The 20,445-nt window shown below is 46.8% G+C and overlaps 1 protein-coding gene across 1 annotated transcript in view; it reads left to right on the top strand.

Moving 5' to 3' along the window:
• Window positions 1-20,445, top strand: part of LOC141761808 (mucin-5B-like) — a 66,123-nt gene that overhangs the window by 24,790 nt on the left and 20,888 nt on the right. Inside the window, exons 29-30 of the mRNA XM_074625437.1 lie at window positions 92-295; window positions 455-1,072. Coding sequence (XP_074481538.1) covers window positions 92-295; window positions 455-1,072 — 822 coding nt within the window. The remainder of the gene's footprint in view (window positions 1-91; window positions 296-454; window positions 1,073-20,445) is intronic.

Raw genomic sequence — 20,445 nt, forward strand, 5'->3', positions numbered from 1 at the left:
TGACTATATATATATACACAGTATATATATATACTGTATATGCATGTTCTGAGAAAATTAAAAATGATGACACGATACTTTTGATCTGCAGCTTGTACATGCTTTCTTAATGGAAAAACCTACGAGTATGGAGCAACCATCTACAACACCACGGATGGGCTAGGGCACTGCATCACAGCTGAGTGTAGGGCCAATGGGACCGTAACCAGAAGCATGTACCCGTGCTTAACTACCACCACAGCTGGCCCTAAAACTACTCCCTTTGCATTCACCACAATTGAAACGACAACATCAGGTACCAAAATATATGCAGCATAACCACTGATCTTGCTTTCATATTCTCAATAATTGGTAAATAAAAAAAAGAAAGAAAATGATGTAAAAAAACAGGACGTACATGAGTAATTTGTCTGTATTTTTTTTATAAAATACCATTTGTTTTTCACAATGCCAGGTGTCACAACAAAAAGACCTGAAACAACAGTTGTTGTTGTCACAGGAACTACACAAACAACAACTGTAATTACACAACCTTCAATTTTGAACACAACAACTGTTGTGGCATCAACTGTAACTACAGGAGCAACGGCTAAAGCTACAACTTCAATTGGCCCAATAACACAGACACTTCCAGGCAGCACAACTGTTTACACTACTGGACCAGCCAGAACCACAGTTGCTTCTACACCATCACTGCTTACCACAACTACAGCACCACCTGAAGTAACCACTAACACAGTTATAACCTCTACCACAGCTGCTGAAACTACGGCCTCAGTGCCAGGTATCACAACAACAAGCCCTGAAACAACAGTTGTAACAACAAAGCCTTCTCTTGGAACCATAATCACTACGGTACCGTCAGTAACAACTAAGGGAACTACAGCCAAACCTACAGAAACCACAACATCAGAGGAAACAACGGTGAGTGTTGGGACAACAGCCCCACCTAAAGTCACCACTGGCCCAGTTACTTCTTCTACCACAGCTGTAGTTGAAACTACAACCTCAGTGCCAAGTGTAACAACAACAGCACCTGAAACAACAGTTGTAACATCGAAGCCTTCTGTTGGTACCACAACCACTGAAGTGCCGTCAGTAACAACAAAGGGAACCACAGCCACACCTGCAGAAACAACATCAGAAGAAACAACAGTAAGCATTGCGACAACAAAACCACCTAAAGAAGTCACCACTGGCCAAGTAACAACCTCTACCACAGCTGTTGTTGAAACAACGACCTCAGTGCCAGGTGTCACAACAACAAGCCCTGAAACAACAGTTGTAACATCAAAGCCCTCTGTTGGTACCACAACCACTGAAATACCGTCAGTAACAACTAAGGGAACCACAGCCAAACCGACAGAAACCACAACATCAGAAGAAACAACAGTGAGTGTTGGGACAACAGCCACACCTAAAGTTACCACTGGCCCAGTTACTTCTTCTACCACAGCTGTAGTTGAAACTACAACCTCAGTGCCAGGCGTCACAACAACAAGCCCTGAAACAACAGTTGTAACATCAAAGCCCTCTGTTGGTACCACAACCACTGAAATACCGTCAGTAACAACTAAGGGAACCACAGCCAAACCGACAGAAACCACAACATCAGAAGAAACAACAGTGAGTGTTGGGACAACAGCCACACCTAAAGTTACCACTGGCCCAGTTACTTCTTCTACCACAGCTGTAGTTGAAAATACAACCTCAGTGCCAGGCGTCACAACAACAAGCCCTGAAACAACAGTTGTAACATTAAAGCCCTCTGTTGGTACCACAACCACTGAAGTACCGTCAGTAACAACTAAGGGAACCTCAGCCAAACCTACAGAAACCACAACATCAGAGGAAACAACAGTGAGTGTTGGGACAACAGCCCCACCTAAAGTCACCACTGGCCCAGTTACTTCTGCTACCACAGCTGTAGTTGAAAATACAACCTCAGTGCCAGGTGTCACAACAACAGGCCCTGAAACAACAGTTGTAACATCGACGCCTTCTGTTGGTACTACAACCACTGAAGTGCCATCAGTAACAACAAGGGGAACCACAGCCACACCTGCAGAAACAACATCAGAAAAAACAACAGTAAGCATTGCGACAACAAAACCACCTAAAGAAGTCACCACTGGCCAAGTAACAACCTCTACAACAGCTGTTGTTGAAACAACGACTTCAGTGCCAGGCGTCACAACAACAGGCCCTGAAACAACAGTTGTAACATCAAAGCCCTCTGTTGGTACCACAACCACTGAAACACCATCAGTAACAACTAAGGGAACCACAGCCAAACCTACAGAAACCACAACATCAGAAGAAACAACGGTGAGTGTTGGGACAACAGCCCCACCTAAAGTCACCACTGGCCCAGTTACTTCTGCTACCACAGCTGTAGTTGAAACTACAACCTCAGTGCCAGGTGTCACAACAACAAGCCCTGAAACAACAGTTGTAACATCAAAGCCTTCTGTTGGTACCACAACCACTGAAGTGCCGTCAGTAACAACAAGGGGAACCACAGCCACACCTGCAGAAACAACATCAGAAGAAACAACAGTGAGTGTTGGGACAACAGCCCCACCTAAAGTCACCACTGGCCCAGTTACTTCTGCTACCACAGCTGTAGTTGAAACTACAACCTCAGTGCCAGGTGTCACAACAACAGGCCCTGAAACAACAGTTGTAACATCGAAGCCTTCTGTTGGTACCACAACCACTGAAGTGCCGTCAGTAACAACAAGGGGAACCACAGCCACACCTGCAGAAACAACATCAGAAGAAACAACAGTAAGCATTGCGACAACAAAACCACCTAAAGAAGTCACCACTGGCCAAGTAACAACCTCTACCACAGCTGTTGTTGAAACAACGACTTCAGTGCCAGGAGTCACAACACCAAGCCCTGAAACAACAGTTGTAACATCGAAGCCCTCTGTTGGTACCACAACCACTGAAGTACCATCAGTAACAACTGAGGGAACCACAGCCAAACCTTCAGAAACCACAACATCAGAGGAAACAACGGTGAGTGTTGGGACAACAGCCCCACCTAAAGTCACCACTGGCCCAGTTACTTCTTCTACCACAGCTGTAGTTGAAACTACAACCTCAGTGCCAGGTGTCACAACAACAAGCCCTGAAACAACAGTTGTAACATCAAAGCCTTCTGTTGGTACCACAACCACTGAAGTGCCGTCAGTAACAACAAGGGGAACCACAGCCACACCTGCAGAAACAACATCAGAAGAAACAACAGTAAGCATTGCGACAACAAAACCACCTAAAGAAGTCACCACTGGCCAAGTAACAATCTCTACCACAGCTGTTGTTGAAACAACGACTTCAGTGCCAGGAGTCACAACAACAAGCCCTGAAACAACAGCTGTAACATCAAAGCCCTCTGTTGGTACCACAACCACTGAAGTACCGTCAGTAACAACTAAGGGAACTACAGCGAAACCTACAGAAACCACAACATCAGAGGAAACAACGGTGAGTGTTGGGACAACAGCCCCATCTAAAGTCACCACTGGCCCAGTTACTTCTTCTACCACAGCTGCAGTTGAAAGTACAACCTCAGTGCCAGGTGTAACAACAACAGCACCTGAAACAACAGTTGTAACATCGAAGCCTTCTGCTGGTACCACAACCACTGAAGTGCCGTCAGTAACAACAAAGGGAACCACAGCCACACCTGCAGAAACAACATCAGAAGAAACAACAGTAAGCATTGCGACAACAAAACCACCTAAAGAAGTCACCACTGGCCAAGTAACAACCTCTACCACAGCTGTTGTTGAAACAACGACCTCAGTGCCAGGTGTCACAACAACAAGCCCTGAAACAACAGTTGTAACATCAAAGCCCTCTGTTGGTACCACAACCACTGAAATACCGTCAGTAACAACTAAGGGAACCACAGCCAAACCGACAGAAACCACAACATCAGAGGAAACAACAGTGAGTGTTGGGACAACAGCCACACCTAAAGTTACCACTGGCCCAGTTACTTCTTCTACCACAGCTGTAGTTGAAACTACAACCTCAGTGCCAGGTGTAACAACAACAGGCCCTGAAACAACAGTTGTAACATCGACGCCTTCTGTTGGTACCACAACCACTGAAGTGCCGTCAGTAACAACTAAGGGAACCACAGCCAAACCGACAGAAACCACAACATCAGAGGAAACAACGGTGAGTGTTGGGACAACAGCCCCACCTAAAGTCACCACTGGCCAAGTAACAACCTCTACCACAGCTGTTGTTGAAACAACGACTTCAGTGCCAGGCGTCACAACAACAAGCCCTGAAACAACAGTTGTAACATTAAAGCCCTCTGTTGGTACCACAACCACTGAAGTACCGTCAGTAACAACTAAGGGAACCTCAGCCAAACCTACAGAAACCACAACATCAGAGGAAACAACAGTGAGTGTTGGGACAACAGCCTCACCTAAAGTCACCACTGGCCCAGTTACTTCTGCTACCACAGCTGTAGTTGAAACTACAACCTCAGTGCCAGGTGTCACAACAACAGGCCCTGAAACAACAGTTGTAACATCGACGCCTTCTGTTGGTACTACAACCACTGAAGTGCCATCAGTAACAACAAGGGGAACCACAGCCACACCTGCAGAAACAACATCAGAAAAAACAACAGTAAGCATTGCGACAACAAAACCACCTAAAGAAGTCACCACTGGCCAAGTAACAACCTCTACAACAGCTGTTGTTGAAACAACGACTTCAGTGCCAGGCGTCACAACAACAGGCCCTGAAACAACAGTTGTAACATCAAAGCCCTCTGTTGGTACCACAACCACTGAAACACCATCAGTAACAACTAAGGGAACCACAGCCAAACCTAGAGAAACCACAACATCAGAAGAAACAACGGTGAGTGTTGGGACAACAGCCCCACCTAAAGTCACCACTGGCCCAGTTACTTCTGCTACCACAGCTGTAGTTGAAACTGCAACCTCAGTGCCAGGTGTCACAACAACAAGCCCTGAAACAACAGTTGTAACATCAAAGCCTTCTGTTGGTACCACAACCACTGAAGTGCCGTCAGTAACAACAAGGGGAACCACAGCCACACCTGCAGAAACAACATCAGAAGAAACAACAGTAAGCATTGCGACAACAAAACCACCTAAAGAAGTCACCACTGGCCAAGTAACAATCTCTACCACAGCTGTTGTTGAAACAACGACTTCAGTGCCAGGAGTCACAACAACAAGCCCTGAAACAACAGTTGTAACATCAAAGCCCTCTGTTGGTACCACAACCACTGAAACACCATCAGTAACAACTAAGGGAACCACAGCCAAACCTACAGAAACCACAACATCAGAAGAAACAACGGTGAGTGTTGGGACAACAGCCCCACCTAAAGTCACCACTGGCCCAGTTACTTCTGCTACCACAGCTGTAGTTGAAACTACAACCTCAGTGCCAGGTGTCACAACAACAAGCCCTGAAACAACAGTTGTAACATCAAAGCCTTCTGTTGGTACCACAATCACTGAAGTATCGTCAGTAACAACAAGGGGAACCACAGCCACACCTGCAGAAACAACATCAGAAGAAACAACAGTGAGTGTTGGGACAACAGCCCCACCTAAAGTCACCACTGGCCCAGTTACTTCTGCTACCACAGCTGTAGTTGAAACTACAACCTCAGTGCCAGGTGTCACAACAACAAGCCCTGAAACAACAGTTGTAACATCAAAGCCTTCTGTTGGTACCACAACCACTGAAGTGCCGTCAGTAACAACAAGGGGAACCACAGCCACACCTGCAGAAACAACATCAGAAGAAACAACAGTGAGTGTTGGGACAACAGCCCCACCTAAAGTCACCACTGGCCCAGTTACTTCTGCTACCACAGCTGTAGTTGAAACTACAACCTCAGTGCCAGGTGTCACAACAACAGGCCCTGAAACAACAGTTGTAACATCGAAGCCTTCTGTTGGTACCACAACCACTGAAGTGCCGTCAGTAACAACAAGGGGAACCACAGCCACACCTGCAGAAACAACATCAGAAGAAACAACAGTAAGCATTGCGACAACAAAACCACCTAAAGAAGTCACCACTGGCCAAGTAACAACCTCTACCACAGCTGTTGTTGAAACAACGACTTCAGTGCCAGGAGTCACAACACCAAGCCCTGAAACAACAGTTGTAACATCGAAGCCCTCTGTTGGTACCACAACCACTGAAGTACCATCAGTAACAACTGAGGGAACCACAGCCAAACCTTCAGAAACCACAACATCAGAGGAAACAACGGTGAGTGTTGGGACAACAGCCCCACCTAAAGTCACCACTGGCCCAGTTACTTCTTCTACCACAGCTGTAGTTGAAACTACAACCTCAGTGCCAGGTGTCACAACAACAAGCCCTGAAACAACAGTTGTAACATCAAAGCCTTCTGTTGGTACCACAACCACTGAAGTCCCGTCAGTAACAACAAGGGGAACCACAGCCACACCTGCAGAAACAACATCAGAAGAAACAACAGTAAGCATTGCGACAACAAAACCACCTAAAGAAGTCACCACTGGCCAAGTAACAATCTCTACCACAGCTGTTGTTGAAACAACGACTTCAGTGCCAGGAGTCACAACAACAAGCCCTGAAACAACAGCTGTAACATCAAAGCCCTCTGTTGGTACCACAACCACTGAAGTACCGTCAGTAACAACTAAGGGAACTACAGCGAAACCTACAGAAACCACAACATCAGAGGAAACAACGGTGAGTGTTGGGACAACAGCCCCACCTAAAGTCACCACTGGCCAAGTAACAACCTCTACCACAGCTGTTGTTGAAACAACGACTTCAGTGCCAGGCGTCACAACAACAAGCCCTGAAACAACAGTTGTAACATTAAAGCCCTCTGTTGGTACCACAACCACTGAAGTACCGTCAGTAACAACTAAGGGAACCTCAGCCAAACCTACAGAAATCACAACATCAGAGGAAACAACAGTGAGTGTTGGGACAACAGCCTCACCTAAAGTCACCACTGGCCCAGTTACTTCTGCTACCACAGCTGTAGTTGAAACTACAACCTCAGTGCCAGGTGTCACAACAACAGGCCCTGAAACAACAGTTGTAACATCGACGCCTTCTGTTGGTACTACAACCACTGAAGTGCCATCAGTAACAACAAGGGGAACCACAGCCACACCTGCAGAAACAACATCAGAAAAAACAACAGTAAGCATTGCGACAACAAAACCACCTAAAGAAGTCACCACTGGCCAAGTAACAACCTCTACAACAGCTGTTGTTGAAACAACGACTTCAGTGCCAGGCGTCACAACAACAGGCCCTGAAACAACAGTTGTAACATCAAAGCCCTCTGTTGGTACCACAACCACTGAAACACCATCAGTAACAACTAAGGGAACCACAGCCAAACCTACAGAAACCACAACATCAGAAGAAACAACGGTGAGTGTTGGGACAACAGCCCCACCTAAAGTCACCACTGGCCCAGTTACTTCTGCTACCACAGCTGTAGTTGAAACTACAACCTCAGTGCCAGGTGTCACAACAACAAGCCCTGAAACAACAGTTGTAACATCAAAGCCTTCTGTTGGTACCACAACCACTGGAGTGCCGTCAGTAACAACAAGGGGAACCACAGCCACACCTGCAGAAACAACATCAGAAGAAACAACAGTAAGCATTGCGACAACAAAACCACCTAAAGAAGTCACCACTGGCCAAGTAACAATCTCTACCACAGCTGTTGTTGAAACAACGACTTCAGTGCCAGGAGTCACAACAACAAGCCCTGAAACAACAGTTGTAACATCAAAGCCCTCTGTTGGTACCACAACCACTAAAGTGCCGTCAGTAACAACAAGGGGAACCACAGCCACACCTGTAGAAACAACATCAGAAGAAACAACAGTAAGCATTGCGACAACAAAACCACCTAAAGAAGTCACCACTGGCCAAGTAACAACCTCTACCACAGCTGTTGTTGAAACAACGACTTCAGTGCCAGGAGTCACAACACCAAGCCCTGAAACAACAGTTGTAACATCGAAGCCCTCTGTTGGTACCACAACCACTGAAGTACCATCAGTAACAACTGAGGGAACCACAGCCAAACCTTCAGAAACCACAACATCAGAGGAAACAACGGTGAGTATTGGGACAACAGCCCCACCTAAAGTCACCACTGGCCCAGTTACTTCTTCTACCACAGCTGTAGTTGAAACTACAACCTCAGTACCAGGTGTCACAACAACAAGCCCTGAAACAACAGTTGTAACATCGACGCCTTCTGTTGGTACCACAACCACTGAAGTGCCGTCAGTAACAACAAGGGGAACCACAGCCACACCTGCAGAAACAACATCAGAAGAAACAACAGTAAGCATTGCGACAACAAAACCACCTAAAGAAGTCACCACTGGCCAAGTAACAATCTCTACCACAGCTGTTGTTGAAACAACGACTTCAGTGCCAGGAGTCACAACAACAAGCCCTGAAACAACAGTTGTAACATCAAAGCCCTCTGTTGGTACCACAACCACTGAAGTACCATCAGTAACAACTGAGGGAACCACAGCCAAACCTTCAGTAACCACAACATCAGAGGAAACAACAGTGAGTGTTGGGACAACAGCCCCACCTAACGTCACCACTGGCCCAGTTACTTCTTCTACCACAGCTGTAGTTGAAACTACAACCTCAGTGCCAGGTGTCACAACAACAGGCCCTGAAACAACAGTTGTAACATCAAAGCCCTCTGTTGGTACCACAACCACTGAAGTACCGTCAGTAACAACAAGTGGAACCACAGCCACACCTGCAGAAACAACATCAGAAAAAACAACAGTAAGCATTGCGACAACAAAACCACCTAAAGAACTCACCACTGGCCAAGTAACAACCTCTACCACAGCTATTGTTGAAACAACGACTTCAGTGCCAGGTGTCACAACAACAAGCCCTGAAACAACAGTTGTAACATCAAAGCCCTCTGTTGGTACCACAACCACTGAAGCACCGTCAGTAACAACTAAGGGAACCACAGCCAAACCTACAGAAACCACAACATCAGAAGAAACAACGGTGAGTGTTGGGACAACAGCCCCACCTAAAGTCACCACTGGCCCAGTTACTTCTGCTACCACAGCTGTAGTTGAAACTACAACCTCAGTGCCAGGTGTCACAACAACAAGCCCTGAAACAACAGTTGTAACATCAAAGCCTTCTGTTGGTACCTCATCCACTGAAGTGCCGTCAGTAACAACAAGGGGAACCACAGCCACACCTGTAGAAACAACATCAGAAGAAACAACAGTAAGCATTGCGACAACAAAACCACCTAAAGAAGTCACCACTGGCCAAGTAACAACCTCTACCACAGCTGTTGTTGAAACAACGACTTCAGTGCCAGGCGTCATAACAACAAGCCCTGAAACAACAGTTGTAACATCAAAGCCCTCTGTTGGTACCACAACCACTGAAGTACCGTCAGTAACAACTAAGGGAACCTCAGCCAAACCTACAGAAACCACAACATCAGAGGAAACAACAGTGAGTGTTGGGACAACAGCCCCACCTAAAGTCACCACTGGCCCAGTTACTTCTGCTACCACAGCTGTAGTTGAAACTACAACCTCAGTGCCAGGTGTCACAACAACAGGCCCTGAAACAACAGTTGTAACATCGACGCCTTCTGTTGGTACCACAACCACTGAAGTGCCATCAGTAACAACAAGGGGAACCACAGCCACACCTGCAGAAACAACATCAGAAAAAACAACAGTAAGCATTGCGACAACAAAACCACCTAAAGAAGTCACCACTGGCCAAGTAACAACCTCTACAACAGCTGTTGTTGAAACAACGACTTCAGTGCCAGGCGTCACAACAACAGGCCCTGAAACAACAGTTGTAACATCAAAGCCCTCTGTTGGTACCACAACCACTGAAACACCATCAGTAACAACTAAGGGAACCACAGCCAAACCTACAGAAACCACAACATCAGAAGAAACAACGGTGAGTGTTGGGACAACAGCCCCACCTAAAGTCACCACTGGCCCAGTTACTTCTGCTACCACAGCTGTAGTTGAAACTACAACCTCAGTGCCAGGTGTCACAACAACAAGCCCTGAAACAACAGTTGTAACATCAAAGCCTTCTGTTGGTACCACAACCACTGAAGTGCCGTCAGTAACAACAAGGGGAACCACAGCCACACCTGCAGAAACAACATCAGAAGAAACAACAGTGAGTGTTGGGACAACAGCCCCACCTAAAGTCACAACTGGCCCAGTTACTTCTGCTACCACAGCTGTAGTTGAAACTACAACCTCAGTGCCAGGTGTCACAACAACAGGCCCTGAAACAACAGTTGTAACATCGACGCCTTCTGTTGGTACCACAACCACTGAAGTGCCGTCAGTAACAACAAGGGGAACCACAGCCACACCTGCAGAAACAACATCAGAAGAAACAACAGTAAGCATTGCGACAACAAAACCACCTAAAGAAGTCACCACTGGCCAAGTAACAACCTCTACCACAGCTGTTGTTGAAACAACGACTTCAGTGTCAGGCGTCACAACAACAAGCCCTGAAACAACAGTTGTAACATCAAAGCCCTCTGTTGGTACCACAACCACTGAAGCACCGTCAGTAACAACTAAGGGAACCACAGCCAAACCTACAGAAACCACAACATCAGAAGAAACAACGGTGAGTGTTGGGACAACAGCCCCACCTAAAGTCACCACTGGCCCAGTTACTTCTGCTACCACAGCTGTAGTTGAAACTACAACCTCAGTGCCAGGTGTCACAACAACAGGCCCTGAAACAACAGTTGTAACATCGACGCCTTCTGTTGGTACTACAACCACTGAAGTGCCATCAGTAACAACAAGGGGAACCACAGCCACACCTGCAGAAACAACATCAGAAAAAACAACAGTAAGCATTGCGACAACAAAACCACCTAAAGAAGTCACCACTGGCCAAGTAACAACCTCTACAACAGCTGTTGTTGAAACAACGACTTCAGTGCCAGGCGTCACAACAACAGGCCCTGAAACAACAGTTGTAACATCAAAGCCCTCTGTTGGTACCACAACCACTGAAACACCATCAGTAACAACTAAGGGAACCACAGCCAAACCTACAGAAACCACAACATCAGAAGAAACAACGGTGAGTGTTGGGACAACAGCCCCACCTAAAGTCACCACTGGCCCAGTTACTTCTGCTACCACAGCTGTAGTTGAAACTACAACCTCAGTGCCAGGTGTCACAACAACAAGCCCTGAAACAACAGTTGTAACATCAAAGCCTTCTGTTGGTACCACAACCACTGAAGTGCCGTCAGTAACAACAAGGGGAACCACAGCCAAACCTACAGAAACCACAACATCAGAAGAAACAACGGTGAGTGTTGGGACAACAGCCCCACCTAAAGTCACCACTGGCCCAGTTACTTCTGCTACCACAGCTGTAGTTGAAACTACAACCTCAGTGCCAGGTGTCACAACAACAAGCCCTGAAACAACAGTTGTAACATCAAAGCCTTCTGTTGGTACCTCATCCACTGAAGTGCCGTCAGTAACAACAAGGGGAACCACAGCCACACCTGTAGAAACAACATCAGAAGAAACAACAGTAAGCATTGCGACAACAAAACCACCTAAAGAAGTCACCACTGGCCAAGTAACAACCTCTACCACAGCTGTTGTTGAAACAACGACTTCAGTGCCAGGAGTCACAACAACAAGCCCTGAAACAACAGTTGTAACATCGAAGCCCTCTGTTGGTACCACAACCACTGAAGTACCATCAGTAACAACTGAGGGAACCACAGCCAAACCTTCAGTAACCACAACATCAGAGGAAACAACAGTGAGTGTTGGGACAACAGCCCCACCTAAAGTCACCACTGGCCCAGTTACTTCTTCTACCACAGCTGTAGTTGAAACTACAACCTCAGTGCCAGGTGTCACAACAACAGGCCCTGAAACAACAGTTGTAACATCAAAGCCCTCTGTTGGTACCACAACCACTGAAGTACCGTCAGTAACAACAAGTGGAACCACAGCCACACCTGCAGAAACAACATCAGAAAAAACAACAGTAAGCATTGCGACAACAAAACCACCTAAAGAAGTCACCACTGGCCAAGTAACAACCTCTACCACAGCTGTTGTTGAAACAACGACTTCAGTGCCAGGCGTCACAACAACAAGCCCTGAAACAACAGTTGTAACATCAAAGCCCTCTGTTGGTACCACAACCACTGAAGTACCGTCAGTAACAACTAAGGGAACCTCAGCCAAACCTATAGAAACCACAACATCAGAGGAAACAACAGTGAGTGTTGGGACAACAGCCCCACCTAAAGTCACCACTGGCCCAGTTACTTCTGCTACCACAGCTGTAGTTGAAACTACAACCTCAGTGCCAGGTGTCACAACAACAAGCCCTGAAACAACAGTTGTAACATCAAAGCCCTCTGTTGGTACCACAACCACTGAAGTACCGTCAGTAACAACAAGTGGAACCACAGCCACACCTGCAGAAACAACATCAGAAAAAACAACAGTAAGCATTGCGACAACAAAACCACCTAAAGAAGTCACCACTGGCCAAGTAACAACATCTACAACAGCTGTTGTTGAAACAACGACTTCAGTGCCAGGCGTCACAACAACAGGCCCTGAAACAACAGTTGTAACATCAAAGCCCTCTGTTGGTACCACAACCACTGAAACACCATCAGTAACAACTAAGGGAACCACAGCTAAACCTACAGAAACCACAACATCAGAAGAAACAACGGTGAGTGTTGGGACAACAGCCCCACCTAAAGTCACCACTGGCCCAGTTACTTCTGCTACCACAGCTGTAGTTGAAACTACAACCTCAGTGCCAGGTGTCACAACAACAAGCCCTGAAACAACAGTTGTAACATCGACGCCTTCTGTTGGTACCACAACCACTGAAGTGCCGTCAGTAACAACAAGGGGAACCACAGCCACACCTGCAGAAACAACATCAGAAGAAACAACAGTGAGTGTTGGGACAACAGCCCCACCTAAAGTCACCACTGGCCCAGTTACTTCTGCTACCACAGCTGTAGTTGAAACTACAACCTCAGTGCCAGGTGTCACAACAACAGGCCCTGAAACAACAGTTGTAACATCGAAGCCTTCTGTTGGTACCACAACCACTGAAGTGCCGTCAGTAACAACAAGGGGAACCACAGCCACACCTGTAGAAACAACATCAGAAGAAACAACAGTAAGCATTGCGACAACAAAACCACCTAAAGAAGTCACCACTGGCCAAGTAACAACCTCTACCACAGCTGTTGTTGAAACAACGACTTCAGTGCCAGGAGTCACAACAACAAGCCCTGAAACAACAGTTGTAACATCAAAGCCCTCTGTTGGTACCACAACCACTGAAGTACCATCAGTAACAACTGAGGGAACCACAGCCAAACCTTCAGTAACCACAACATCAGAGGAAACAAAAGTGAGTGTTGGGACAACAGCCCCACCTAACGTCACCACTGGCCCAGTTACTTCTTCTACCACAGCTGTAGTTGAAACTACAACCTCAGTGCCAGGTGTCACAACAACAGGCCCTGAAACAACAGTTGTAACATCAAAGCCCTCTGTTGGTACCACAACCACTGAAGTACCGTCAGTAACAACAAGTGGAACCACAGCCACACCTGCAGAAACAACATCAGAAAAAACAACAGTAAGCATTGCGACAACAAAACCACCTAAAGAACTCACCACTGGCCAAGTAACAACCTCTACCACAGCTATTGTTGAAACAACGACTTCAGTGCCAGGTGTCACAACAACAAGCCCTGAAACAACAGTTGTAACATCAAAGCCCTCTGTTGGTACCACAACCACTGAAGCACCGTCAGTAACAACTAAGGGAACCACAGCCAAACCTACAGAAACCACAACATCAGAAGAAACAACGGTGAGTGTTGGGACAACAGCCCCACCTAAAGTCACCACTGGCCCAGTTACTTCTGCTACCACAGCTGTAGTTGAAACTACAACCTCAGTGCCAGGTGTCACAACAACAGGCCCTGAAACAACAGTTGTAACATCGACGCCTTCTGTTGGTACCACAACCACTGAAGTGCCATCAGTAACAACAAGGGGAACCACAGCCACACCTGCAGAAACAACATCAGAAAAAACAACAGTAAGCATTGCGACAACAAAACCACCTAAAGAAGTCACCACTGGCCAAGTAACAACCTCTACAACAGCTGTTGTTGAAACAACGACTTCAGTGCCAGGCGTCACAACAACAGGCCCTGAAACAACAGTTGTAACATCAAAGCCCTCTGTTGGTACCACAACCACTGAAACACCATCAGTAACAACTAAGGGAACCACAGCCAAACCTACAGAAACCACAACATCAGAAGAAACAACGGTGAGTGTTGGGACAACAGCCCCACCTAAAGTCACCACTGGCCCAGTTACTTCTGCTACCACAGCTGTAGTTGAAACTACAACCTCAGTGCCAGGTGTCACAACAACAAGCCCTGAAACAACAGTTGTAACATCAAAGCCTTCTGTTGGTACCACAACCACTGAAGTGCCGTCAGTAACAACAAGGGGAACCACAGCCACACCTGCAGAAACAACATCAGAAGAAACAACAGTGAGTGTTGGGACAACAGCCCCACCTAAAGTCACAACTGGCCCAGTTACTTCTGCTACCACAGCTGTAGTTGAAACTACAACCTCAGTGCCAGGTGTCACAACAACAGGCCCTGAAACAACAGTTGTAACATCGACGCCTTCTGTTGGTACCACAACCACTGAAGTGCCGTCAGTAACAACAAGTGGAACCACAGCCACACCTGCAGAAACAACATCAGAAAAAACAACAGTAAGCATTGCGACAACAAAACCACCTAAAGAAGTCACCACTGGCCAAGTAACAACATCTACAACAGCTGTTGTTGAAACAACGACTTCAGTGCCAGGCGTCACAACAACAGGCCCTGAAACAACAGTTGTAACATCAAAGCCCTCTGTTGGTACCACAACCACTGAAACACCATCAGTAACAACTAAGGGAACCACAGCTAAACCTACAGAAACCACAACATCAGAAGAAACAACGGTGAGTGTTGGGACAACAGCCCCACCTAAAGTCACCACTGGCCCAGTTACTTCTGCTACCACAGCTGTAGTTGAAACTACAACCTCAGTGCCAGGTGTCACAACAACAAGCCCTGAAACAACAGTTGTAACATCAAAGCCTTCTGTTGGTACCACAACCACTGAAGTGCCGTCAGTAACAACAAGGGGAACCACAGCCACACCTGCAGAAACAACATCAGAAGAAACAACAGTGAGTGTTGGGACAACAGCCCCACCTAAAGTCACCACTGGCCCAGTTACTTCTGCTACCACAGCTGTAGTTGAAACTACAACCTCAGTGCCAGGTGTCACAACAACAGGCCCTGAAACAACAGTTGTAACATCGAAGCCTTCTGTTGGTACCACAACCACTGAAGTGCCGTCAGTAACAACAAGGGGAACCACAGCCACACCTGTAGAAACAACATCAGAAGAAACAACAGTAAGCATTGCGACAACAAAACCACCTAAAGAAGTCACCACTGGCCAAGTAACAACCTCTACCACAGCTGTTGTTGAAACAACGACTTCAGTGCCAGGAGTCACAACAACAAGCCCTGAAACAACAGTTGTAACATCAAAGCCCTCTGTTGGTACCACAACCACTGAAGTACCATCAGTAACAACTGAGGGAACCACAGCCAAACCTTCAGTAACCACAACATCAGAGGAAACAAAAGTGAGTGTTGGGACAACAGCCCCACCTAACGTCACCACTGGCCCAGTTACTTCTTCTACCACAGCTGTAGTTGAAACTACAACCTCAGTGCCAGGTGTCACAACAACAGGCCCTGAAACAACAGTTGTAACATCAAAGCCCTCTGTTGGTACCACAACCACTGAAGTACCGTCAGTAACAACAAGTGGAACCACAGCCACACCTGCAGAAACAACATCAGAAAAAACAACAGTAAGCATTGCGACAACAAAACCACCTAAAGAACTCACCACTGGCCAAGTAACAACCTCTACCACAGCTATTGTTGAAACAACGACTTCAGTGCCAGGTGTCACAACAACAAGCCCTGAAACAACAGTTGTAACATCAAAGCCCTCTGTTGGTACCACAACCACTGAAGCACCGTCAGTAACAACTAAGGGAACCACAGCCAAACCTACAGAAACCACAACATCAGAAGAAACAACGGTGAGTGTTGGGACAACAGCCCCACCTAAAGTCACCACTGGCCCAGTTACTTCTGCTACCACAGCTGTAGTTGAAACTACAACCTCAGTGCCAGGTGTCACAACAACAGGCCCTGAAACAACAGTTGTAACATCGACGCCTTCTGTTGGTACCACAACCACTGAAGTGCCATCAGTAACAACAAGGGGAACCACAGCCACACCTGCAGAAACAACATCAGAAAAAACAACAGTAAGCATTGCGACAACAAAACCACCTAAAGAAGTCACCACTGGCCAAGTAACAACCTCTACAACAGCTGTTGTTGAAACAACGACTTCAGTGCCAGGCGTCACAACAACAGGCCCTGAAACAACAGTTGTAACATCAAAGCCCTCTGTTGGTACCACAACCACTGAAACACCATCAGTAACAACTAAGGGAACCACAGCCAAACCTACAGAAACCACAACATCAGAAGAAACAACGGTGAGTGTTGGGACAACAGCCCCACCTAAAGTCACCACTGGCCCAGTTACTTCTGCTACCACAGCTGTAGTTGAAACTACAACCTCAGTGCCAGGTGTCACAACAACAAGCCCTGAAACAACAGTTGTAACATCAAAGCCTTCTGTTGGTACCACAACCACTGAAGTGCCGTCAGTAACAACAAGGGGAACCACAGCCACACCTGCAGAAACAACATCAGAAGAAACAACAGTGAGTGTTGGGACAACAGCCCCACCTAAAGTCACAACTGGCCCAGTTACTTCTGCTACCACAGCTGTAGTTGAAACTACAACCTCAGTGCCAGGTGTCACAACAACAGGCCCTGAAACAACAGTTGTAACATCGACGCCTTCTGTTGGTACCACAACCACTGAAGTGCCGTCAGTAACAACAAGGGGAACCACAGCCACACCTGCAGAAACAACATCAGAAGAAACAACAGTAAGCATTGCGACAACAAAACCACCTAAAGAAGTCACCACTGGCCAAGTAACAACCTCTACCACAGCTGTTGTTGAAACAACGACTTCAGTGCCAGGAGTCACAACACCAAGCCCTAAAACAACAGTTGTAACATCGAAGCCCTCTGTTGGTACCACAACCACTGAAGTACCATCAGTAACAACTGAGGGAACCACAGCCAAACCTTCAGAAACCACAACATCAGAGGAAACAACGGTGAGTGTTGGGACAACAGCCCCACCTAAAATCACCACTGGCCCAGTTACTTCTTCTACCACAGCTGTAGTTGAAACTACAACCTCAGTCCCAGGTGTCACAACAACAGGCCCTGAAACAACAGTTGTAACATCAAAGCCCTCTGTTGGTACCACAACCACTGAAGTGCCGTCAGTAACAACAAGTGGAACCACAGCCACACCTGCAGAAACAACATCAGAAAAAACAACAGTAAGCATTGCGACAACAAAACCACCTAAAGAAGTCACCACTGGCCAAGTAACAACCTCTACAACAGCTGTTGTTGAAACAACGACTTCAGTGCCAGGCGTCACAACAACAGGCCCTGAAACAACAGTTGTAACATCAAAGCCCTCTGTTGGTACCACAACCACTGAAACACCATCAGTAACAACTAAGGGAACCACAGCCAAACCTACAGAAACCACAACATCAGAAGAAACAACGGTGAGTGTTGGGACAACAGCCCCACCTAAAGTCACCACTGGCCCAGTTACTTCTGCTACCACAGCTGTAGTTGAAACTACAACCTCAGTGCCAGGTGTCACAACAACAAGCCCTGAAACAACAGTTGTAACATCAAAGCCTTCTGTTGGTACCACAACCACTGAAGTGCCGTCAGTAACAACAAGGGGAACCACAGCCACACCTGCAGAAACAACATCAGAAGAAACAACAGTGAGTGTTGGGACAACAGCCCCACCTAAAGTCACAACTGGCCCAGTTACTTCTGCTACCACAGCTGTAGTTGAAACTACAACCTCAGTGCCAGGTGTCACAACAACAGGCCCTGAAACAACAGTTGTAACATCGACGCCTTCTGTTGGTACCACAACCACTGAAGTGCCGTCAGTAACAACAAGGGGAACCACAGCCACACCTGCAGAAACAACATCAGAAGAAACAACAGTAAGCATTGCGACAACAAAACCACCTAAAGAAGTCACCACTGGCCAAGTAACAACCTCTACCACAGCTGTTGTTGAAACAACGACTTCAGTGCCAGGAGTCACAACACCAAGCCCTAAAACAACAGTTGTAACATCGAAGCCCTCTGTTGGTACCACAACCACTGAAGTACCATCAGTAACAGCTGAGGGAACCACAGCCAAACCTTCAGAAACCACAACATCAGAGGAAACAACGGTGAGTGTTGGGACAACAGCCCCACCTAAAATCACCACTGGCCCAGTTACTTCTTCTACCACAGCTGTAGTTGAAACTACAACCTCAGTCCCAGGTGTCACAACAACAGGCCCTGAAACAACAGTTGTAACATCAAAGCCCTCTGTTGGTACCACAACCACTGAAGTACCGTCAGTAACATCAAGTGGAACCACAGCCACACCTGCAGAAACAACATCAGAAAAAACAACAGTAAGCATTGCGACAACAAAACCACCTAAAGAAGTCACCACTGGCCAAGTAACAACCTCTACCACAGCTGTTGTTGAAACAACGACTTCAGTGCCAGGCATCACAACAACAAGCCCTGAAACAACAGTTGTAACATCAAAGCCCTCTGTTGGTACCACAACCACTAAAGTACCATCAGTAACAACTGAGGGAACCACAGCCAAACCTTCAGAAACCACAACATCAGAGGAAACAACGGTGAGTGTTGGGACAACAGCCCCACCTAAAGTCACCACTGGCCCAGTTACTTCTTCTACCACAGCTGTAGTTGAAACTACAACCTCAGTGCCAGGTGTCACAACAACAAGCCCTGAAACAACAGTTGTAACATCAAAGCCTTCTGTTGGTACCTCATCCACTGAAGTGCCGTCAGTAACAACAAGGGGAACCACAGCCACACCTGCAGAAACAACATCAGAAAAAACAACAGTAAGCATTGCGACAACAAAACCACCTAAAGAAGTCACCACTGGCCAAGTAACAACCTCTACCACAGCTGTTGTTGAAACAACGACTTCAGTGCCAGGTGTCACAACAACAAGCCCTGAAACAACAGTTGTAACATCAAAGCCCTCTGTTGGAACCACAACCACTAAAGTACCATCAGTAACAACTGAGGGAACCACAGCCAAACCTTCAGAAACAACAACATCAGAGGAAACAACGGTGAGTGTTGGGACAACAGCCCCACCTAAAGTCACCACTGGTCCAGTTACTTCTTCTACCACAGCTGTAGTTGAAACTACAACCTCAGTGCCAGGTGTCACAACAACAAGCCCTGAAACAACAGTTGTAACATCAAAGCCTTCTGTTGGTACCTCATCCACTGAAGTGCCGTCAGTAACAACAAGGGGAACCACAGCCACACCTGCAGAAACAACATCAGAAAAAACAACAGTAAGCATTGCGACAACAAAACCACCTAAAGAAGTCACCACTGGCCAAGTAACAACCTCTACCACAGCTGTTGTTGAAACAACGACTTCAGTGCCAGGTGTCACAACAACAAGCCCTGAAACAACAGTTGTAATATCAAAGCCCTCTGTTGGTACCACAACCACTAAAGTACCATCAGTAACAACTGAGGGAAACACAGCCACACCTGCAGAAACAACATCAGAAAAAACAACAGTAAGCATTGCGACAACAAAACCACCTAAAGAAGTCACCACTGGCCAAGTAACAACCTCTACCACAGCTGTTGTTGAAACAACGACTTCAGTGCCAGGCGTCACAACAACAAGCCCTGAAACAACAGTTGTAACATTAAAGCCCTCTGTTGGTACCACAACCACTAAAGTACCATCAGTAACAACTGAGGGAACCACAGCCAAACCTTCAGAAACCACAACATCAGAGGAAACAACGGTGAGTGTTGGGACAACAGCCCCACCTAAAGTCACCACTGGCCCAGTTACTTCTTCTACCACAGCTGTAGTTGAAACTACAACCTCAGTGCCAGGTGTCACAACAACAAGCCCTGAAACAACAGTT

Source organism: Sebastes fasciatus, chromosome 2 (assembly GCF_043250625.1).
Source record: "Sebastes fasciatus isolate fSebFas1 chromosome 2, fSebFas1.pri, whole genome shotgun sequence".
NCBI classification, from domain to species: Eukaryota; Metazoa; Chordata; class Actinopteri; order Perciformes; family Sebastidae; genus Sebastes; species Sebastes fasciatus.